Below are 23,461 nucleotides of genomic sequence, written 5' to 3'. Positions count from 1 at the left end.
CCAGGCTTGAATCAAATGATTAAACTAGCAACAGATATTACTAAGACCACAATGTGCTGCTTTTTGTGGGAAGGGGAATGAATTATTAGATTTGGATGTGAAGGTGAAGTGATTGGCATTGGAATGGGTTGCCCGAGGAAGTGGTGGAGTCACTGTCCCTGGGGGTGTTCAAGAAGAGACTGGCTGGGGCACTTAGTGCCATGGTCTGGTTGATTGGATAGGGCTGGGTGCTAGGTTGAACTTGATGAGCTTGGAGGTCTCTTCCAACCTGGTTGATTCTATGGATGAGGCACTTAGTGCCATGGTCTGGTTGATTGGCTAGGGCTGGGTGTTGGGTTAGACTGGCTAAGCTTGGACATCTCTTCCAACCTGGTTGATTCTATGATTCTGTGGTTCTTGTTGCTTGATCTAGTGTGTGTGTGTGTATGTACATGTATGTATGTGACTATTTGTATACGTGGTGTGATTGGAATTTATCTCTGATATCCACAGGGTCACTTGCAGGAGCAAAGGTGTGAGGCTATTGTAGTTGCTCATGGTAAAAACAAATTCTGTCTGCCCTGAGATAGGTCAGAATGTCAGAAAACAGGCTTCACACCTCCTGTACAATGGCCATCAAACTGTGGGTGAAACTTTGAAATGCATTTTCTCTCTGAAAATGTGCCAGCTTGTCAGTTAAGATTGATTTAGGGTAGCAGGCCCAAGTCAAACTCAGTGTGCTTCTTTTAAGGGAAGAGGAATTTGTTAGGTTTGGATGTGAAAGTGAAGATTCTTGTTGCTTGATTTAGTATGTGTGTGTGTGTGCATTGTATATGTGTCAGTTCTGTTCCAAAAATGTAACTGGTGAAAATGTTCCTGCTTAGTATCTCCACAGATCATTGGTAGCTGAAGGCAGTTGGTCTTGGCTTCTCTGGCAGTTGTCTGATGTGAAGACCAGATTCCAGGCATCCAAATGGGAAATGTGGCCCTAAAGATGGGTAGAGAGATGAGGAAACTAATTCTTCTTGGGGCCATTTGAGGGATCTAGTAGGGGAGCTGTGGGTCTGTCTGCTGGTTCCTAAGGGAAGCTCATCTCGGCAGTGTCCAGCACCTGAGTGATCTCTGAGCACCTTAATGAAATGGTTCAGTATTCCTTAGTAGGTGAAAGGCTGTGGAATTCCAGGGAAACAGTATTGTATTTCTTAGGCAATGACAAGTTGTGGATATCTTGAACAAAATCATTTCTTGCAGATAAATTTGCCTTCTGAACAATAGGAGTAGGGCTGCGAGCACCCAGCTCTCTAATCTGACAGAGTGTGGACATCTCTCCTGGTGATTTGGTGATGAAAGAAGACCCAGGCTAGAATAATTCCTTCTGCCGTTGTGGGCAGGAGGAAGTAAAAGCCTGACAAAGGAAAGGGGAATACTCTTCTTTCTTCTCAGGCTAATGAAAGCCTTGCTGTGGTAGCAGAGACCTGCCTATGGAAACCCAAACTTCATCCTCAGTCCACTCCTAGTAAAGGATAAGCCCCTAAGGCCCTGATGCTACAGCCACTGTGGCATGAGATTGAGTAGAAAGGGCTCTCGCTTCTGGCTGACCCACACAGCCTCTGCCAGTGCCTGGGGAAGGTGCCCTGCAGAGACCACTCTGTCCATTTGCTCAGCATAGAATAGAATCACAGAATCAGCCAGATTGGAAGAGACCTCCAAGCTCATCCAGTCCAACCTAACACCCAGTCCTGCCCAATCAACCAGGCCATGGCACTTAGTGCCTCATCCAGGCTTGTCTTGAACACCTCCGGGGATGGTGACTCCACCACCTCCCTGGGCAGCCCATTCCAATGCCAATCACTCTCTCTGACAACAACTTCCTCCTAACATCCAGCCTAGACCTCCCCTGCCACAACTTCACACTGTGTCCCCTTCTTCTGTTGCTGTTTGCCTGGCAGAAGAGCCCAACCCCACCTGGCTACAACCTCCCTTCAGGCAGTTGTAGACAGCAAGACCAGACCCATGAAAAGCAGCTAGACTCATGAAAGCAGAACGTGGAGTTTTCACTGTGTGGGCAGAGGTTTTTCCATCCCTGCTTGGAGGTTGAAGATTAGAGGTGGTTGGTTTTGACACTACTTGGTTACCAGGGAGAATACACAGGCTCACAGGATGTCAGGGGTTGGAGGGGACTCAAGGAGATCATCGAGTCCAACCCCCCTGCCAGGGCAGGACAATCCTCTCTAACACAGATCACAGAGGAACACATCCAGACAGGCCTTGAAAGTCAGCATCTGCTGACTTCTTAAGAGTCCAGAGTACTGAAACGGGACACTTACTCTGTGGTTCCTCTTCACAACAGTTGTAGAAGGGTGGTGTTGCTCTTGAGACAGCAACTGTTCTGCTGGAGCTAAGCACACAGGAGGTATCACCCAGCTACTGGGGCAGTTGTTTTAGGTTGCATGGGGTTTTCAGATCTGCAGAGTACCTGTAGCCCATTCCACCAGCACGAAGCACAGGCATGAGTGGGTTTCCTGGATTCATGCCTACCAGAACCTAGAAAATGATTTGCAAATACACAAGCTTAGAGTGATTTTTGTACTCAGTGTTTCCTCAAGTCCCAGTGAAACCTGCTGGGAATAGCTGTTCATAGAAACCACAGTCAGAAGAGGCTCAGGTAAGTGTTTTGCTGACAACCTAGGGGAGAGTTTAAAGTGCTAGGAAATAGGACTCTCCAAAATGGTTTCAGTTTAAGTGTTTTCAGCTATTTGTCTCAATAGAGGCAATTAAGAATCAACCAGGCTGGAAAAGACCACCAAGATCATCCAGTAGTCCAGCCTCTAAAGATGCTCTGATATCCACAGGACCACTTGCAGGAGCAAATGTGGGAGCTTATCACAGTTGTACGTTATAAGGAAAGTACAGTCCCATGCCCTGAGATCTCAGCAGCTCAGAGAATAGAGTTGCCACCTGTGGAATGGCCATAAACCTGTGGGTGAGCTTTCAAAACATGTTTTACTCTCTGAAAATCACAGGCTTGCAGATGCCAGGAGTTGGAAGTGTTCTCCTGCCCACCTGGGCACACTGCTGCCTCATCTTTAGCTCCTCTCTACCAGCACCCCCTAACATAAAGCCTATTCCTCTTCCAGCACCACTTGTGACTGTGTCCCCTTGTTCTGTTGCTGGCTTTTGCCACTTTATCTCTTTTTGCTTTGGTACGCATCTCTGTGCATGAATTCACCTTTCCAGAGGTGTAGCTTTCTTCAGAGGGTTGTTCTTTAACCAAGCTACCTGGCCCCTGAGAATTGCATGTCCATCACTTGTTGTCTCTTCAAACGTTCCTTGGGGAAGTGCTCATCACAAACAGCTTTTCTTTTGAAGTGAGTTCGGTGTGCCTGACATGAAAAGGTTTGTAACAGTCACAGAGGACAGAAAAGAACTATTTTGAACAATTTAGGGAAGTTGACTTTAAGTTTTAATTGGAAATAAAACTCTGTGAAGATGGAGAATAAATGCTGCTAGGCTGTGTGTGCAGTGCACATCAGTGTGCATCAGCTCCACAGGTAGTCTCTGGGTAGATAATCAAGCAGGCTGAAGGGGTTTCTGATACTTGGAAATGGAAGCTTTGCTGTAGCTCCTGTTAACTCTGCAGGCAAAGCTCCAGCGCTGAGTGGAAATGTGCCTCGGGGAGGGGACAGAATTGCAGTGCTCAGGCTCTTGTGCTTCACGTTCCTTGAACTTGCAAGTGGTCTTCTGCCTTTACCCAACAAGTGTCTTTCATTCCTGGCTGCTGTCTAGTGTGGGTATCCAAGTTGCCAGCCTGCTAGAGGTGGCAAGGAGCATTGCAGGGGTGCCCTGTGGTGCCCTGTCACCTCCAGCAGCACAGCCCAAGGGAGTCAGCCCTGGCCGACCTGAAACTGATGATGCTGCTGGCTCAGGATTTGTAGCAGGCCCATTGCTGGTGCTGGGCACACGAGTGATTGCCCTTCCACAAGCAGGTTGTTCTCAGAGACACCGAATGGAAAGCATCACCTCAGGCTAAAGGTGTGTTAAGGAGCAGGTGGTAAAGTGGTACTGTGGTTACAGATGCAGCAAATGCCTTGATAAACACATCCCGAGAGAGAGAGCTGAGGGCAGAAAGCAAACAATAGTTGGCTGCAAACAGTTCTCCTCAACAGGGAGCTTGTGCTAAAGCAGCTCCTTATTGATAGCAAACTCATCACCAGGGAGCAGCTCAATTATCCTACCTGGTGATTCCAGCAGAGCTTAGCCTTAGCTAACAATGACAAATGGTGGCAAATTGGGATGCATTTGGTTCTGGTGATGTTTCCCTCTTGGCACAGAGCTCTTACTGTGGTTGCTGCTAGAACATTAGATTGTGAATGCTCACGTGTAGATAGGAGTAATTAAGTGGTGATAAGAGAGCTTGCTTTGGGCATATTGCCTCGGAGTCAAAGGGAAGATGACTGTGTGCATGCTTCAGCAGCTTGCAAATGAGAGCATGACAATTAGGGGAGGGAAGCTGTTTGCCTGTGCTTAGTTATTCAGAGCATCAGCCTGAATTACTTACCCATTGTGTTCGGAGGCTGTGCCTCAGCCATCAGGTAGACTCTCACCTATCAAAAAGTTGTGTGGCATGATGTGAGTGGCTAAACCAAGGCTAATTTATACTTGCTGGAACTCTGCAGAGGAGAATTTGACCTCTCATGACAAATGCTTCCAGTTCTCAAAGCCACAGCAACCACAGCAGTGGTGGTTTAGAGTATCTTCATTAATTTTTTTGTGTGGACTTTGTAGAAAACCAAACCTAAATATGAAATCCCTTTCTCTCCATGATTACAGCTCAGATGAGTTTTGAAGGTGTCTGAACCAGAAGTGAAAATACCTAAAAGCAACACATTGCATTGGATATGAGGCAACTCAAATGAAGCAGCAGCTGCTCTGCTGCTGGGAGGACTCTGGTGGAGTGGTTCTGAGATTGGGTCTGCTGTGGACTGCAGCAGCAGAAGTGTGGCCAGCAGGGCCAGGGAGGTGATTCTCCCTCTCTACTCTGCTCTGCTGAAACCCTACCTGGAGTACTGCAGCCAGTTCTGGAGCCCCTGGGACAAGAGGGCTGTGGAGATGCTGGAGAGTGTCCAGAGCAGGGCCAGGAGGATGCTCAGAGGCTGCTGCAGCAGCTCTGCTGTGAGCACAGACTGAAAGAGTTGGGGCTGTGCAGGCTGGAGCAGAGGAGGCTCCCAGGTGACCTTCTTGTGGCCTTCCAGGATCTGAAGGGGGCTCCAAAAAAGCTGGGGAGGGACTTTTGAGGCTGTGAGGGAGTGCCAGGAGTGGGGGGAATGGAGCAAAGCTGGAGGTGGGGAGAGTGAGGCTGGAGATGAAGAGGAAGTTGTTGAGCATGAGAGTGGTGAGAGGCTGGAATGGGTTGCCCAGGGAGGTGGTTGAGGCCCCATGGCTGGAGGTGTTTGAGGCCAGGCTGGCTGAGGCTGTGGGCAGCCTGCTCTAGGGTAGGGTGTCCCTGGGCATGGCAGGGGATTTGGAACTGGCTGCTCCTTGTGGTCCCTTCCAACCCTGACTGATTCTGATCCTATGTTCTTTGAGTAGGCTGCAGACAGATCCGAAGGGCTGAGTGCTCTGTCTTCAGGGGGCAGAAGGCTCACAAGAAAGGCTTTCATTATGTGTTCCCTCAGAAAATATGTTCACATCCCTCTAGAGATTCAGCAGGGGAAACGAACCCAAACGCTCAACTGTCCTTCAGTTCCCATCTGCTGCCTCCCCCCTGCTGCTGCTGTCTCCGTTCATTCTGTGTCGCAGCCCAGAGCGAGCAGGTTACTCCTAAAGCATTCCTGTGCACACAAACTATGGCAGTGGGAGCTGGCTGCAACGGGAGCTTGGCTGAACGGGGCAGGGTGCAAGGCTGCTGCAAAGACGCCAGAATCACACTGCTGCAGGTGATCCTGCCTGAACAGCCAGAGTGGGCCAGGCAGTTCTGGCATGCACGTGGAAAACATGGGCTTTGCTGCTGCTGTGACACACAGCAGTGGTAGCTAGGAAGCACCTGGGAAGTCTCCCTCTTTTCTTTCATCTTCTCTTTTAACCTACACCCATTATCCAGAAGTAGGAGCAGAGCCTGCTACTGTACTGGTTTGGGGTTGGCCAATGAAGTAGTTATAGCCCCAAGCTGCTAATCATAGAATCATAGAATCAACCAGGTTGGAAGAGACCTCCAAGATCATCCAGTCCAACCTAACACCCAGCCCTAGCCAGTCAACTAGACCATGGCACTAAGTGCCTCAGCCAGTCTTTTCTTGAAGACCCCCATGGATGGTGCCTCCACCACCTCCCTGGGCAGCCCATTCCAATGGGAAATCACTCTCTCTGTGAAGAACTTCTTCCTAATATCCAGCCTATACCTACCCTGGCACAACTTGAGACTGTGTCCCCTAATGAATTGTGTAACTACAGAGAAACTGAAGCAGAATACTGGAGAGCCAAGGGCAGTTAAACAGGCAGTTAGCAGCACCAATTTACCACCCCCCCCCCGCCCAGCAAAACCAAACAACACACAAACCTAAAAGCCAACAGCTCAACGTGTCTGTGAAGTACTGAAGTACAGAACCCAGAGCATGCTTCCAGATTCCCCCACAATTGCACTTCCCATCCATAAAGCTGGTCCCTGTCTGTGAAAGTGCAAGGCTGCACACAGAAATACTCCCTCAGATACGACCCTTAGGACCGGAAACTTCAGATTTTAGCCACTACACAAACCTCCCAGGTGAGGAAAAAACATCCTAGCCAAACTGGCCCAGAAGCATGGGGCACCACTCAGAACCATGCTTCACTTATGCATGCAGCCCAGGAAAATGAGTTTGCTTGACCAAATGTATCACAGTATCACCAAGGTTGGAAGAGACCTCACAGATCATGCGCATGTCTCTGTGTCTGTGTGCATGTGAGTCTCTGTGTCTGTGTGCATGTCTCTCTGTCTGTGTGCATGTCTCTGTGTCTGTGTGCATGTCTCTGTGTCTGTGTGTGCATGTCTCTGTGTCTGTGTGCATGTGAGTCTCTGTGTCTGTGTGTGCATGTCTCTGTGTCTGTGTGTGCATGTCTCTGTGTCTGTGTGCATGTCTCTGTGTCTGTGTGTGCATGTCTCTGTGTGTGCATGTCTGTGTCTGTGCATGTGAGTCTCTGTCTGTGTGTGCATGTCTCTGTGTCTGTGTGCATGTCTCTGTGTCTGTGTGCATGTCTCTGTGTCTGTGTGCATGTCTCTGTGTCTGTGTGCATGTGAGTTTCTGTGTCTGTGTGCATGTCTCTGTGTCTGTGTGCATGTCTGTGTCTGTGCATGTGAGTCTCTGTCTGTGTGTGCATGTCTCTGTGTCTGTGTGCATGTCTCTGTGTCTGTGTGCATGTGAGTTTCTGTGTCTGTGTGCATGTCTCTGTGTCTGTGTGCATGTCTCTGTGTCTGTGTGCATGTGAGTTTCTGTGTCTGTGTGCATGTCTCTGTGTCTGTGTGCATGTGAGTTTCTGTGTCTCTGTGCATGTCTCTCTGTCTGTGTGCATGTGAGTTTCTGTGTCACAGTATCACAGTATCACCAAGGTTGGAAGAGACCTCACAAATCATCAAGTCCAACCCTTTACCACAGAGCTCAAGGCCAGACCATGGCACCAAGTGCCACGTCCAATCCTGCCTTGAACAGCTCCAGGGACGGCGACTCCACCACCTCCCCGGGCAGCCCATTCCAGTGTCCAATGACTCTCTCAGTGAAGAACTTTCTCCTCACCTCCAGCCTAAATCTCCCCTGGCGTAGCTTGAGGCTGTGTCCTCTTGTTCTGGTGCTGGCCACCTGAGAGAAGAGAGCAACCTCCTCCTGGCCACAACCACCCCTCAGGTAGCTGTAGACAGCAATAAGGTCACCCCTGAGCCTCCTCTTCTCCAGGCTGTGTGCTGTTCAAACTGTTTTGCTTCTGTGCAAGTCCTTAACCTCTGAAAACTCCAAAATGCCTTCACCTCCCACAACAAAACTAAAGAAAAATTGTGCTAGTTACAGGTTTCCTACTTAGGAAGTTTTCAACCACAGGTTTGTTCCCCTAATTAAATTAGCAAAGCACTTCCAGGGAGCCTTTCACAAGCACTGATGAGTATAGAGAGTCAGCTGGAGCTCTGCACATTTTTGAGCAGCATACCATTTGGGATATGCTTCCCCATACACCACTGCCCTTTTTTGCACACACACAAACAATTTGGAAGCCTGCATGCAGTTCTCAGCCTCCCCAAGCTTTTGTTGGAGCTCTATAAAGTGTGTATGAAAACCTCACTCACTTGTAGATCACAGTTCACCTGAGCAAAGCCCTGTGTAGCACTGGAATTGCTGAGTGGGCAGTAGTGTTGATTAGAAGTGTTCTTGCTTACCCAACTGTGAGGTTGCACACTGACATATGGGGCACTTAGTGCCATGGTCTGGTTGATTGGCCAGGGCTGGGTGCTAGGTTGGACTGGCTGAGCTTGGAGCTCTCTTCCAACCTGGTTGAGTCTATGATTCTAAGTGCCTGAAATTGCTCACTGGCTTGAAGCCTCCCTTCCTGTGGCAAACACAGGGGGAGGTCTAAGCTGGATGTTGTTAGGATGTTGTTGTCAGAGAGAGTGATTGGCATTGGAATGGGCTGCCCAGGGAGGTGGTGAAGTCACCATCCCTGGAGGTGTTAAAGAGAAGCCTGGATGAGGCACTCAGTGCCATGGTCTGGTTGACTGGATAGGGCTGGGGGATAGGTTGGACTGGATGATCTTGGAGGTCTCTTCCAACCTGGTTCATTCTATGATTCTATGAACTGAAAGCTGCAGTTCCAGTAACACCACTCATGCAACGGAGCCATCCTGCTCCAGTAAGGCAGAGACTCCTCTGGCTTTAGCAAGAGAGGTGTGCAGTGCAGTCAGCTTCAGTCAGGAACACTATGGACTATCAGAACATTGAGCTAGGGCCCTCAATGGACCAGATGGCTGTCCTTAGCTGTAAATAATTCTGAATTCCAGGGCAGAGGATATGCAGGGCAGGGATACAGAATTAAATCTGGCTCGGGGCATTAGAGGGAACAAGAAGAACTTCTTCAGGTGTATTAGGAGACCTAGGGAGGATGTGGGGCCCTTCCAGAAAGGAAATGGAGAGCTGGTGGCAAAGAATATGGATAAGACTGAAGTGCTCAATGACTTCTTTGCCTTAGTCTTCAACAGCAAAGGCTCCAACCACAGTGTCCAAGTCCCAGAGGGCAAAAGTAAGGTCTGGGAGAAGGAAGATCTGCCTGCTGTAATTGAAGATCATGGTCATGAGCACCTAAGGAATCTGAATGTGTGATTCTGTGATATCTCAAGGGAAGAGACAGACTAAAGTAATGGGAAGAAAAACATTGTGGATGTTTGAGTGCAGCTTAGAAAGCAGAATACTGCAATCTGAAAGTAAAGCTGCTGAACCTCTTCTCTCTTCCACCCCGTTAAAAGGGCAGACCCAGTGACAGCTAAACAAAGCAGCTCCTGTGTCATCAAGCATGATTCCTTTTCCCAGAGCTAACAAGGCTCTCTCAGCACTTCAAAACCTGCTTTGTTTCCTTCCAAGACACTTTTTACATAGCACATCTCTCTAAAATAAGAGTATAGTCAATAAATCCTCTCTGCTCAAATCCTAAACAGAACATTTTGAACAAACCAATGCATTTTACCTCTCTCTTTGTTTAAGACACCAAACCTTTTGCAGGAAACAGGAGAGCTGCTTCTGATGCTACTTCTCAGCCAAGAAGCTGGGAAAAAAATGTATAGCAGAGGGGGTGAAGCTCCCTGCAGTGCCTTTAACTGTCAGGGAAACTCCATCAGGAAGGGAACTATCTGCCCTAATGATGTTCAGCTTTCAGACTACAGCACAGCAATCATGAAGTCTGGGCCAGCAAAGTTAAATGGCAAAAGACAAGCTGAGTCATAGAACCGTAGAATCAGGGTTGGAAGGGACCACAGGACCATCTAGTTCCAACCCCTCTGCCATGGGCAGGGACACCCTGCCCTAGATCAGTCATACTGCATTGATAACTATTAGTAGGCAATCCAAAACCTGAGATAACCAACCACAGAAACCAACAACCAACTCCCTGCCCAGAGCCCAGATTATTCGCCTTAGCCCTTAAGGAAGGGGCTCTCTGTTTCATAGCATCATAGAATGGTTTAGGTTGGAAGGGACCTCCAGGATGATCCAGTTCCAAACCTGCACGCCCACACACACTTCTGCCCATAGGTAGGGACACCTCCCACTAGAACAGGTCACTCAGGGCTTCATCTAGCCTGACCTTGAACACCTCCAGCCACAACCTCCCTGGGCAACCTGTGCCAGTGTCTCACCACCCTCACTGCAAAGAACCCTTTCCTAACATCTAGCATTAATCTCCCCTCTGCCACTTTAAACCCTTTACTCCTTGTAATTACAAGACCTTGTCAATAGTCCCTCCACAGCCTTCCTGCAACCCCCTTCAGATACTGGAAGGCCACTCCAAGGTCTCCTTGAAACCTTCTCTTCTCCAGGCTGCAGAGCCCCATCTAGCTCAGCCTGTCCTCACAACAGAGCTGCTGAAGCCCTCTGAGCATCTTGGTGGCCTCCTCTGCACTGCCTCCAACACTTCCATGTCCTCCTTGTGCTGGGGACTCCAGAACTGCCCCCAGGACTGCAGGTGGGGTGTGAGGAGAGCAGAGCCAAGGGGCAGAATCCCCTCCCTTGCCCTGCTGCCCACACTGCTCTTGCTGCAGCCCAGCACAGGGTTGCTGTCTGGGCTGCACTCACACTGCAGGCTCATGTGGAGCTTTCATCAGCCCAGACCCCCCCCCAGGTCTTTTTCCTTAGGGCCGACTTCCCTCCCAGGTGCTGCCAAGAGCACACTGACCACACTTGCCTGCCTCTTTCTGTGCAGCTTTGCAGCTACACAGAAGCCACAAGGGCAGATGTGCAGGTAACCACCACAGTGCCTTTTGTGGAATCAGACATAACTGCCACAAGACAATAGTAGCTCTGATTTCTAAATGCAAGTTTCAAAGACCTTCAGTTCCCTGCTCCTGTACTCAGAAGCAGTGAAGCACCTGTGTAAGAGTAGCTTCAGGCCTTCCTTTATTTTCTTACTCATTCACACCCAAATTAGGGGAGTTTGCAGTGCAGTGAACACTCTTCAGGCTGGGTATGGACACTTGCTGCAGAGGATGAGGAAAAGGCAATGTGAAATGTGACTCAGAGAATAAATACATCAAGCCTGTGGAGGTCTGGGCTTGACCTTTAATGATAGGAGAGGCAGTGAGGCAATTTTCTCCCCTGGAGCTATGCATATAGGTTGGATGAATCAAGTGTTATGCAGGTGTGTGCTGGTTCAAGTGTTTCCTATAAGGAGAAAGCAACCAGGCCCTATCATTTCTTTCACAGGGTAAGACAAGAAGCCATTCTTAGTGGTTGCTGTGGCACTTAGGAGTCCAGGTTGGGGATTTTATTTACTCCTTGACTAATTCCTGCATAAGACAGTGCTTAAATGGCAGATGTCCTCTTCACCAGCACAGAGCATCTGGGTTACATGTGAGAGTAAAACACAGCCAGATAACAAACAGACAAGGATCTGGAAAGATGTTTACAATAAATGGCACTAAACACCTTTATTAAGATTTAAATCTTCCTTTTATGAAAAATGAATAGGATTAATTTTTTTTTTGTCCCTTCTAAAGCACAGGAAGAGCAAACTGATGGCAAAACAATAAAGAATCAAGAACACTCATTTCAATACCATCTTTGTAGCTACAAAGATACAGCTACTGAACAGACAAATACTGTTTATTGCAGACTTGAAGCTGATTCATGTGAAAAAGGCACTATGAAACTTAAACTAGGTGATTAAATCTAAGTGATATTATATATTATATATAATACATATATTATATATAAAATCACACAGCCATGTGAAGCAACAGAACATTCTGTGACAGAAATCACTGCCTCTTCAAAAAATAGCAGTTGCTGGAATGGATGTTTCCTTCTCTCCCCTTTTTTTTGCCTCCAGGAATCCACTCTTCCAAGAGCTTACATTTATACAGGAACAATAGTTTTATACATAAGGGGAATAACTGACATCTGGGATCAACACAGAGAGGAGTGCAGATTACACACATTTAGAGGAGTGCAGGTCACACACACAGGAGTGCAGATCATGCACAGAGAGGAGTGCAGCTCACACACAGAGAGAAGAGTGCAGATCACACACAGACAGAAGAGTAGAGATCATACACAGAGCAGTGCAGATCATGCACACAGAGAGGAGTACAGATCATACACACACAGGAGTGCAGATCATACACAGAGGAGTGCAGATCATGCACACAGAGGAGTGCAGATCACACACAAGAGTGCAGATCATACACAGAGGAGTGCAGATCATGCACACAGAGGAGTGCAGATCACACACAGAGGAGTGCAGCTCATACATACAGAGAAGAGTACAGATCATACACACACACAGGAGTGCAAATCATACACAGAGGAGTGCAGATCATGCACACAGAGGAGTGCAGATCACACACACAGGAGTGCAGCTCATACATACAGAGAAGAGTACAGATCATACACACACACAGGAGTGCAAATCATACACAGAGGAGTGCAGATCATGCACACAGAGGAGTGCAGATCACACACAAGAGTGCAGATCATACACAGAGGAGTGCAGATCATGCACACAGAGAGGAGTGCAGATCACACACATAGGAGTGCAGATCATACACAGAGAGGAGTGCAGATCATACACACAGGAATGCAGATCACACACACACAGAGGAGTGCAGATCATATACAGGAGTGCAGATCAAACACACAGGAGTGCAGATCATACACACAGGAGTGCAGATCATGCACACAGGAGTGCAGATCATACACACAGGAGTGCAGATCACACACACACAGAGGAGTGCAGATCATACACACACAGAGGAGTGCAGATCATATACACAGAGGACTGCAGATCATACACATACAGGAGTGCAGGTCACACACACAGAGGAGAATGCAGATCATACACTGTTGTGATGGGTTAAGTCACTGACCAAAGAAAAACCAAGTATATAAAACAAAGGTACTGTGAATTGTTTTATGGCTACCTACAGCAGATCTGATCACCTCTTTGAGCCAAGCTGTGTTACTATTTAGTTATTCCTTCTTGTGCAATATTAGAGCTCATCAGGAGTGAAGTATTGATAATATCAATGTACAGAGCATCATTTTGTTACCAACAGCATCATTAGTTATAACACATCTGGGGAGTGATGCAAGAAAGGCTTAGTCTTTGCTGGGCTGCTCTAAACGTTTCCTCTCTGATTGCTGGCATCAACAACTTAAGTAAATCCTGCAGCCAAAAGCACGACAAGAAAGGCTGAGTGGAAAAGACATAACTGCACACTCCAGCAAGAGATGGGATTCAGAGTCTTAGTGTTACTGAAAGCTTCAGATGCTTTTTTATTGCTGGCTCAGCTTCCCTGGGATGAAGCACAAAGACAGGCATATATTCCAGTTTACCTGTCACCTTTAATTCCATAAAGCCAAGACTCATCTTTGGTTGTTAATGAATCATGAGCCTGTGTTTCCTTCCACCTGTCAGGAACCTCCAGTGAATTTCTCATCTGTTCATTCTGAGGAACAGGAGCCAGCAGCAGCTAATTCTGTGGAGACTACTGTAAATTACCTTTATGGTGGCTAGTTAAGGGTTACCATAGAGTAAGGCATTGACCTTCACTGCTTCCTAAAACAAAGCTGGATGGTGTAATGCTGTGGAGAGTGGAACTGAAGAGAAGAGGAGACATTTAGTGGCTGCTTCCTTCATCAAAGGACTCCACACCTGAATCTGTGGCAGCTGCACTGATTTTTTCTTGTCGTCTTCTCATTATTTCCTGCAGTTCTGAGCTACCACTGTTAGCCTGTAAAGAAACAGCAAAGAGGTTGGTGGTGGTTCTGACACGTGATGAAGTTCCTCTCTGAGCAATTTATTAAGATAGGTGTTTGAACAAATTTATTCACCTTGCAGCTCCAGGACTGAACAGTAATCTGGTTAAATAACATTTGTAATAGAATCATAGAATCAAGCAGGTTGGAAGAGACCTCCAAGCTCAGCCAGTCCCACGTAGCACCCAGCCCTGGCCAAGCAACCAGACCATGGCACTAAGTGCCCCAGCCAGGCTTGGCTTCAACACCTCCAGCCACAGAGACTCCACCACCTCTCTGGGCAGCCCATTCCAATGCCAATCACTCTCTCTGCCAACAACTTCCTCCTAACATCCAGCCTAGACCTCCCCTGGCACAGCTTGAGACTCTGTCCCCTTCTTCTGTTGCTGCTTGCCTGGCAGAAGAGACCAACCCCACCTGGCTACAGCCTCCCTTCAGGTAGCTGCAGACAGCAATGAGCTCTGCCCTGAGCCTCCTCTTCTGCAGGCTGCACACCCCCAGCTCCCTCAGCCTCTCCTCACAGGGCTGTGCTCCAGGCCCCTCCCCAGCCTTGCTGCCCTTCTCTGGACACCTTTCAGCACCTCAATATCTCTCTTGAATTGAGGAGCCCACAACTGCCCACAGCACTCAGACTGTGGCCTGAGCAGTGCTGAGCACAGGGGCAGAAGAACCTCCCTTGTCCTGCTGCCCACACTGCTCCTGAGCCAGCCCAGGATGCCATTGGCTCTGCTGCCCACCTGGGCACTGCTGCCTCCTCTGCAGCTCCTCTCCACCAGCACCCCCAGGTTAGTAGGAAAGGTCCCTGCTGTTTATTTCCTGTTTACTCCCAGGTAAATAGCAAAGTATTTTTACACTGTCCTTAAGCATGGCCCAGACAATAACCTGCAGACCATTCAAAGTGTCAGCCTGGCTGTCAGCACTGCTGAGCAGTTTTCATTCTCATGCAAGCCCCTGAGAGGGTTAAATATTTCTGGAGTAAAATATGGCTTAAAAGCTCAGCAGGTTCGTTAGGACTCCACCCTTGACTACTTAAATCTGAGGACAAATCATAGTTAGAAATGAAAGCTCATAAATCCTTGGTGACTTTAAATGTGTCCAGACCCAGTGTTTATGCATGCCCATGGGTTTGCACAGCCGTGCACAGAGTCAATTTCAGAGCCTCACATCACTCAGTACAGCACCAGGCTTTTGCTGTCAGAGACACAGGTGTCAAACGGAGAGCACAGCAGCAGGAACTGAATCGTTGCTGTATCAGCAGCAGTGAGGTTTGGTGAGGACAAGGCTTCACTTCACCTCTTGAGGTGAAAAACAGGTCTGCTGAGCTAGCTGCAAACAGATTGCTCTGACAAGGTAAATAAAGTGGTTGCAAAGCCAGGAGGGCACATAGCCACTAGAGCAGAACCTTCCCAAGTGTGCATGACTGGGAATTAAACTAGAGCATTAGAAAGGAAGAGCCAGATCTGCTCTGTGATACCTGCCCAGCTTCCAAACTGGCCTCCAAAATAGCCTCTGGCTAAGGAAACTGTTTGTAAAGCAGATTTCAGATGTTTGTAAAACAAATTTCTGCATGTTAGGAGGAAGCTGTTGGCAGAGAGAGTGACTGGCATTGGAATGGGCTGCCCAGGGAGGTGCTGGAGTCTCTGTCCCTGGAGGTGTTGAAGCCAAGCCTGGCTGGGGCACTCAGTACCATGATCTGGTTGATTGGCCAGGGCTGGGTGCTAGGTTGGGCTGGCTGAGCTTGGAGGTCTCTTCCAACCTGCTTGACTCCATGATTCTGTGATTCAGAGGACTTCATCTGCTTCTGAACTCTAAAAATGTATCCTATCCCCTCAAATTTAATTCAGATTTATTCCATTCTCTACATGACAGTGCATTAGCTGATGCCATTACCTGGCAGGCAAGTTGGGTGTCCACAGGGAGGGAGGCTAGGATGCTTCTCCTAGCCTAATTACCATTGTATTATTTTCCCAGAGTGGAAAGGCAAAGCAGAGGGCTTATAATTGACTCTCTGAAGGTGAGAGGGCAGTTTTCCTTGTCTGAGATTCCTTTTGTCCTTGCCCACTTGGTGTCAGACATAAAGCAAGTAGAGCAGTCACTCATTACTGAAGTCATGCATAACAACCATCAACCCAACAAGAGTGCTTTATCAGAGGGCTCAGAGGAAGGGCTGAGCAGCTGAGGCTGAACCAATTTACCTTGCTGATAACATCAGTGAGAACATGACAGACCTTGTTGAAACGCTGCTCAGCTAAAGCAACCACAATGCATCGCCTGGCAGAGCACACCAGGAACATCCTACTCAGAGGCAGGGTACAGCACAGCTGAGGGCTGTCCTCAGGAATATGACTTTTGGAACAGGCTGCTAGACCTTGGCCTTTGTGATTTAGCCAGCTTGGCCTCTAACCAGATCATGAGCTACCTCCATCGTTCAGTCCCACTTCTGTGTTAAGTTAAAGTCAGCCACAAGAACAAGGGCAGGTGATCTTGAGGCAGCCTCCAGATACTTAAAGAACAATAAATCAACCTCTTCTTCCTGGTGGAGTGGTCTGTAACAGTGTCCAACCAGGATGTCAGCCTTGTTGGCCTTCCCCTTAATTCTCACCCACAGGGACTCAACCTGATCATCCTTCATCTCTACCTCCATGACATCCAGAGCATCCCTAATGTACAGGGTCACTCCTCCACCCCTTCTCCCTTGCCTGTCTCTCCTGAAGGGTCTGTAGCCATTGATTACAGCACTCCAGTTGTGTGAGTCATCCCACCACGTTTCTGTGATGGCAACAACATTGTAGTTTTCCTCTTGTACCAAGGCCTCCAGCTCCTCGTTTGTTACCCATATTGCCTGCATTGGAATCATAGAATCAGCCAGGTTGGAAGAGAGCTCCAAGCTCATCCAGCCCAACCTAGCACCCAGCCCTGGCCAATCAACCAGACCATGGCACTAAGTGCCCCAGCCAGGCTTGGCTTCAACATCTCTGCCAACAACTTCCTCCTAACATCCATCCCAGACAGAGAGAGTGATTGGCATTGGAATGGGCTGCCCAGGGAGGGGGTGGAGTCACTGTCCCTGGAGGTGTTCAAGCAAAGCCTGGATGAGGCACTTAGTGCCATGGTCTGGTTGACTGGATAGGGCTGGGTGCTAGGTAGGGCTGTCTGAGCTTGGAGGTCTCTTCCAACCTGCTTGATTCTATGACTGTCCTCTGTAAACACAATCAAGTGAAAAGCTGTAAGCCCCTGTGGTCTGTGATCCCACCTAGAGTTCTGATGGGTGCTCTTTCAGAGTGTAAATACCACATAATTCAGGTGCAAGTAGTGCTTACCAAGCTGCTGGGAGCTGAGGACAAAGCAGCTGCCTCACAGCTGTGGTTCCTTAGGCTGGCAGGAAGGGTCATACATACCTCCAAGGCAGACTTCTGCACCGTAATCTGGCTGTAGACTCGAGACCCTTCGGGGCAAACAGTCCTCAGCTCCTCTTTGTTGAGGGAGAAAAGCTGAGCACCTGTCAGCACGCCCAGGCTGGTGACAGTCCTGGAGTCACACCAAGGGAACAGGGAAGAAGCAAAAAGACACTAGTCAAGGGAGAGAAGGAGCTTGGCTTCACCCCACGTTGCCTCAGACAAGACTTACTGCAGCTGGTCAGGGTTCTTGAAGCAAATTCATTACCTGTTCTAACAAGTACCTCGTGATGGAGGCTTAACAACACAACTCCTGCCTCCTAAATACAGCTCTAGAGATCCACGAGCACACTGAGACGTGTGGAGACACACAGGCATAAATATTTATGTACATCTGTAAAGGCAAAGTATTCTTCCTAAGGATGCATCTGATGTGGCTTGATTTTCAGGAGACTGCTTGACTTTACAGAGTGGGCAGACTACATCCTAGTTGCTGACAGGCTTGGGGCAGTGTGGCTGGAAAGCTGTCCAGCAGAAGGGGACCTAGGGGCTCTAACTGACAAGCAGCTGAATATGAGCCAGCAGTGTGCCAGAAGCCAGTGGCATCCTGGCTTGAATTAGAAATGCTGTGTCCAGCAGGGACAGGGAGGTGACTGTGCCCTTGCACTTAGCTCTGGTGAGGCCACACCTCGAGTACTGTGTTCAGTTTGGGGCACCTCAGTACAAGAGAGACATTGAGGTGCAGAGGAGGTCACGGAAGCTGGGGAAGGGCCATGGAGAGTGACTGAAGGAGCTGAGGCTGCTTAGTTTGAAGAAGAGGAAGCTGAAAGGAGACCTCAGCCCATTGGAATGGGCTGCCCAGGGAGGTGGTGGAATCACTGTCCCTGGAGGTGTTGGAATCAAAGCCTGGATGAGACACTTAGTGCCATAGTCTGGTTGACTGGCTAGGGCTGGGTGCTAGGTTGGACTGGATGAGCTCAGAGGTATTGTCCAACCTGCTTGATTCTGTGATTCTATGTTGGTTGGACAGGGCTGGGTGCTAGGTTGGACTGGATGAGTTTGGAAGTCTTTGCCAACCTGGTTGATCCTATGATACCCGAGAACACGATGTGGAGAGATTGGTGCTGGTCTCTTCTCACAGGTAATCCATGACAGAACAAGAGGGAACAGCCTCAAGCTGCAACAGGGCAGGTTTAGGTTGGACATTAGGAAAAAAGCAGCCAGACATTGGAATGGGCTGTCCAGGGAGGTGGCAGAGACACCATCCCTGCATGTGTGTAAAGGTTGTTAAGATGTGGGGATATGTCCACAGCTAATTGTTCACCACTCCACATCAACATGACCATGAAAGCCTACAGATAGGCAACCTTCAAAGCTGGAAGCTTTTTACTTCAGTTAGTAGAGTAAGATTAAATATAGAGCAATATATATGAGGTCCCTTCCAACCCCTACCATTCTGTGTGTGTGGGGGATGTGTGGGGCTGTGGTCAAGACGTGGGGATGTGGTTTAGAGTGAGGTTTTCCATCGGACTCAATGATCCTGAGGGTCTTTTCCTGACCTGAATGCTTCTGCAATGCTGTGAACATAACTTTAAGGCCTTCCCTTAACGTTTGCCCTCAAACTTACACAGGGTTGAATCCTTTGGACTGCAACCAGGCTTTCACATCCTCGGGTGAAGAGTCGTAGGTGATGTTAACCACGGGGATGTTCGGCCGCGGCACGTGGAACTTCCTCTGCGCCGCGCTCCGGCCAATGGTAAGGCGGTGAACAAGCTCATCCTGCACCTCCTCCATCTGTGATTTCCTGCCTGGAGAGAGAGGTGCCCCCTGAGTTAGTCTCCAGATTGCCCTAGCAAAGCCAGCAGATTTCTTATGCTCCACTTTAAGACCTTTAACTTCCTTTTTTTCCTTTAAGGACTCATTCGCTAAATCTGACTGAATTCGTGTCCTCCTTTTGCCCCAGGGAAGATATCATTATTCCCACGTCTCCTCTTGCAAGGTGGCATTATTCCCACTCCTCCTCATACAAGGTGGCATTATTCCCACTCCTCCTCTTGCAAAACAAAACAAAGGCAAAAAAAAAAAAACAAACCTCCAAAATACCTCAAACCAAACTAGCACCAAAATAGAATAGAATCATAGAATCAAGCAGGTTGGAAGAGAGCTCCAAGCTCAGCCAGTCCACCCTAGCACCCAGCCCTGTCCAGTCATAGAATCAAGCAGGTTGGAAGAGAGCTCCAAGCTCAGCCAGTCCAACCTAGCACCCAGCCCTGTCCAGTCATAGAATCAAGCAGGTTGGAAGAGACCTCCAGGCTCAGCCAGTCCAACCTAGCACCCAGCCCTGTCCAGTCATAGAATCAAGCAGGTTGGAAGAGACCTCCAGGCTCATCCAGTCCAACCTAGCACCCAGCCCTATCCAGTCAACCAGACCATGGCACTAAGTGCATCATCCAGGCTTTTGCACCCCCCCAAAAAAAACCCAAACCCAACCCCCAATTAATGGTTATCAATGTGTGCAGGTGAGTGCCAGGAGGCTGGAGCCAGGCTCTGCTGGGTGATGCCCAGTGCCAGCACAAGAGGCACTGGGTGGAAGCTGAGGCATAGAAGTTTCATGTAACCATGAGGAGGAATTTTTTCCCTGTGAGGGTGACAGAGCCTTGGAAGAGGCTGCCCAGGGGGGGTTGTGAAGTCTTCCTCTCTGGAGACATTCAAATCCTGCCTGGAGGCATTCCTGTGTGATCTGGTGTAAGTGATGCTGCTCTGGCAGGGGTTGGACTGGATGAGCCCTTGGAGGTCCCTTCCAGCCCCTGACCTTCTGTGATTCTGTGATATTTAACAAAGACCCTAAAAAGAGGACGTGAGCTTGCTGTTGCAGAGGGGTGCATCAGTCAGACAGCACCTACACTGTGGAAGAAAAGGGGGACAAGAGGTAATTTATTTGTCATAATCTCTGTTTCTTCAAATAAAATTACAGTGTTTTAGACATGGAAAGAAAAAAGATGAGGCAGAAGAGAAGGTTGTTTACACTGTGGAAAGGCAGCACTTTCCACAAGCATTTTTTAGTTGGAAGTGCAAATTCTTAGGGCAAATCAGTGCAGGCAAAAAAAAGTCACTGCTGCTGACACAGAGGATCACAGAATGCTGTGGGTTGGAAGGGTCCTCCAAAGATCATCCAGTCCAACTCTCTCTGCAGTCACCAGGAGCATCCTCAACTAGATCAGGTTGCTCAGAGCCTTGCCAAGCCTCACCTTGAATTAGGGGACAGGAGGGCATGGCTTATGAGGAGAGGCTGAGGGACCTGGGGCTTTTTAGTCTGGAAAAGAGAAGACTGAGAGGGGATTTGGTAGATGTTTCTAAGTATCTAAGGGCTGCCAGGAGTGGGGATACAGGCTCTGCTCACTGCTCCCTGGAATAGGACAAGGAGCAGTGGATGGAAGCTGCAGCACAGGAGGTTCCAGCTCAACACAAGAGGGAACTTCTTGACTGTAAGGGTCCCAGAGCACTGGCACAGGCTCCCCAGAGAGGTTGTGGAGTCTCCTTCTCTGGAGCCTTTCAAGACCTGTCTGGATGTGTTCCTCTGTGATCTGTGTTAGATAGGATTGTCCTGCTCTGGCAGGGGGGTTTGACTCGATGATCTCTTCAGGTCCCTTCCAACCCCTAACATCTGTAAGCCTGTGATCCTATGGGGCCCCAGCCACCTCCCTGAGCAACCTGTTTTAAGTGTTCCACTACTCTCATGGTAAAGAGCTTGTTCCATATCCCCTTAGATCCAATGAGCTGTTATGGTAATCACACTTCTGAAGGGGTTCTCAGTCTCATTTCCCTCCAAGCCTGGAGCCAGTAGTTGCATGAAGAAAAAAGGTCACAATTTGCATTTAGAAAAAACAACAAAATATACAAACAAACAACAAAAAAAGGTAAGAAAAATAGTTGCTGTCACCAGAGATGCAAGAATTTGAGCAAGGCTTTTTATTGCTTTAAAGAAAATGGTCCAAACTTGCTACCCCACAGAACCCACTCCAATTGCTACTCATCATCAGGCAACCCAGTGACATGCTTTTCATGGAGTTTAACAAAGCCATTATTGCAGTGACACTTCAATTGGATTTAGGATCAGAACTGCACATGAAAAGTCCTGTGGAGAACTTCACAGAAATAGGCAGAATCCAAAAGGGTGTAAAAATGTCTTTTTGGGGCACAGAGGAGAGGCTGATTTAAAGTCTCCCTGCAGGAGCTCTTGATTTACCCATAAAAATGCTTTGACACACAACTTTTAAGCCATGTCAAAACCACTCAGGATTTCCTTGCCAAGATATTTTTGTCCAGCATCCTCCTGTTGATGCACCAATGGTAACTACAGCACCTTCTCTGATGCCTTCAGATGGCTAAAACTGTGCCTTTTCCTCCTGTTAAACTGATTGCAACAGAGGAACACAGCAGTAAAGACAGCAAACATCTTTGTTTCTCTGCTTCCCTTTATCTTCCAAATCCTCTCCAAGGATCAAGATTTCCAGCCAGTGAGAAAAGCAAACCCAAGCTTTGGATAGGTTTTTAGGAGTTATTAGTTTTTAATCAGCACACCATGAAAAGAAAATCCTCGGGTTAACCATTTGGGTGGTTTCTTTCCTTTTACAACATAGCCCCAGGTTGAAAGCAGACAAAATGTCTTTAGTCAAATATTTGAGGCATTCAGGCCTTTTTCTGTTGGGTTTCCATCCCCTCCAGGAGTGTGAATCAGAAGCCAAACTGATGTCCCCAAGGTTTGTGCTCAGTGGTATGTGAAGCTCTGAGATATGTGAAGCAAAGCCCTTGGGCAGTGCTAGGGAAGCTTGCACCAGAGAGTGGGGGAAGGGCTGTCCTCATCCTCTTTACACAGCTTTTGAAAGGCTTGCTCTACTTAGGCCAAGCCTGTATCGAAGGAGAAACATGTAGCTGTTAGATGCACTAGCCTAAAGAAACAGGATGCCCTCGGTGTGAAGCAGGTACTGCTCAGCACCACTGCTCGGTACCACTGCTCAGGTGGGTGCTTGGGCAGCAGCTGCATGTCAGAGGTGTTCTCTCAGGTGCCTCAAGTCCATTAACTAGGCTTGACCCAAAGTGCCCAGGAGGGTGAATGAGCTCTCATGCATGGCCCAGGGCCTCAGCAAAGGCAGACAGGGCAAGAGAGGTCTTGTAAACACTTAATTCACAGCAGCCTTTCACACCTCATAAGCTGTACCTAAGGCTAGGATGGACTTCAGGTTTTCCACCTGTAATGGACAGAGGCTATCGTGGCTACAAGAGAAGACACCTGCTGTGACACTCGAGGATCATCTTAAATGGAAACAAAATGATCACTTGTATGTGTGTGAAGTTCATCCTCACTCTCCCCATCCTTCAAACTGCTCAGGCTTCTGGCTTTAGTTCAGTACCAAACTGCTCAAAGCAGGGACAAAGGCAGAAGCTATGGGAAACAGCAGTGAAGCCTGTTCCTCCTGGCAGACTGTTCTCCTTGGAGCTGCTCTCCACACACTGCTGGACACAGGTGGCCACGTTTGCCAGATGGAAGGCTATGGGATGTGTTCTCTTGCCCTCCTAAAACAAGGACACAAAAGTTTGCTCAGTGCTCTGCCATTTGCTGCTGCTCTCACCGAGCTAAGAGCACCTGACTGTAAGTTGGTCTGGTGAAGAAAAGACGCGGAGGAGATTTAATCAATGTTTATAACTCTCTGAGGGCCAAGAGGCAGGGGGCAAACTCCTCTCGACAGGACAAAGGGTAATGGGTATAAACTACAGCACAGGAAGTTCCACCTCAGTGTGAGGAAGAGCTTCTTTACTGTAAGGGTCACAGAGAACTGGAGCTGGTCACAGAGAGGTTGTGGAGTCTCCTCTGGAGACTTCTCAGCCCTGTCTGGGTGTGTTCCTGTGTGACCTGCGCTAGATTCTCTACTCCTGCTATGGCAGAGGGGTTGGATTCGATGCTATGAGGGCAATTTCCAACCCCTAGCACCCTGTGATCCTCCAACACTCTTACAACACGTTTTCTATGCCTCAGCCAGACCTGCTAAGACTTTTTGCAAGCCTTGGATACGTGTTTCAGAATGGTGCAAATGCCCTAAAAACAGAGATGGC

The 23,461-nt window shown here is 48.4% G+C and overlaps 1 protein-coding gene across 12 annotated transcripts in view; it reads right to left on the bottom strand.

The window, feature by feature from the left end:
- Positions 1-11,600: 11,600 nt before the first annotated feature.
- The window catches only part of EPS8 (EGFR pathway substrate 8, signaling adaptor), a 149,422-nt gene continuing 137,561 nt past the window's right edge, over positions 11,601-23,461 (bottom strand). For 11 of the 12 annotated variants that reach the window (XM_064155604.1, XM_064155603.1, XM_064155613.1 and 8 more), the window contains 3 exons: positions 18,978-19,158; positions 17,354-17,483; positions 11,601-13,930 (listed from right to left, as the gene is read on the bottom strand). In XM_064155604.1, coding sequence (XP_064011674.1) covers positions 13,817-13,930; positions 17,354-17,483; positions 18,978-19,158 — 425 coding nt within the window. In that variant the 3' untranslated portion in view covers positions 11,601-13,816. Of the gene's footprint in view, positions 13,931-17,353; positions 17,484-18,977; positions 19,159-21,304; positions 22,925-23,461 lie in introns of those variants that run through there. The other variant, XM_064155614.1, reaches the window with a different exon arrangement.

The sequence above is a fragment of the Pogoniulus pusillus genome, chromosome 15 (genome assembly GCF_015220805.1).
Source record: "Pogoniulus pusillus isolate bPogPus1 chromosome 15, bPogPus1.pri, whole genome shotgun sequence".
NCBI classification, from domain to species: Eukaryota; Metazoa; Chordata; class Aves; order Piciformes; family Lybiidae; genus Pogoniulus; species Pogoniulus pusillus.
The sequence above is the reverse complement of the archived record's forward strand: the minus strand, read 5'-3'. Positions and strand labels throughout refer to the sequence as shown.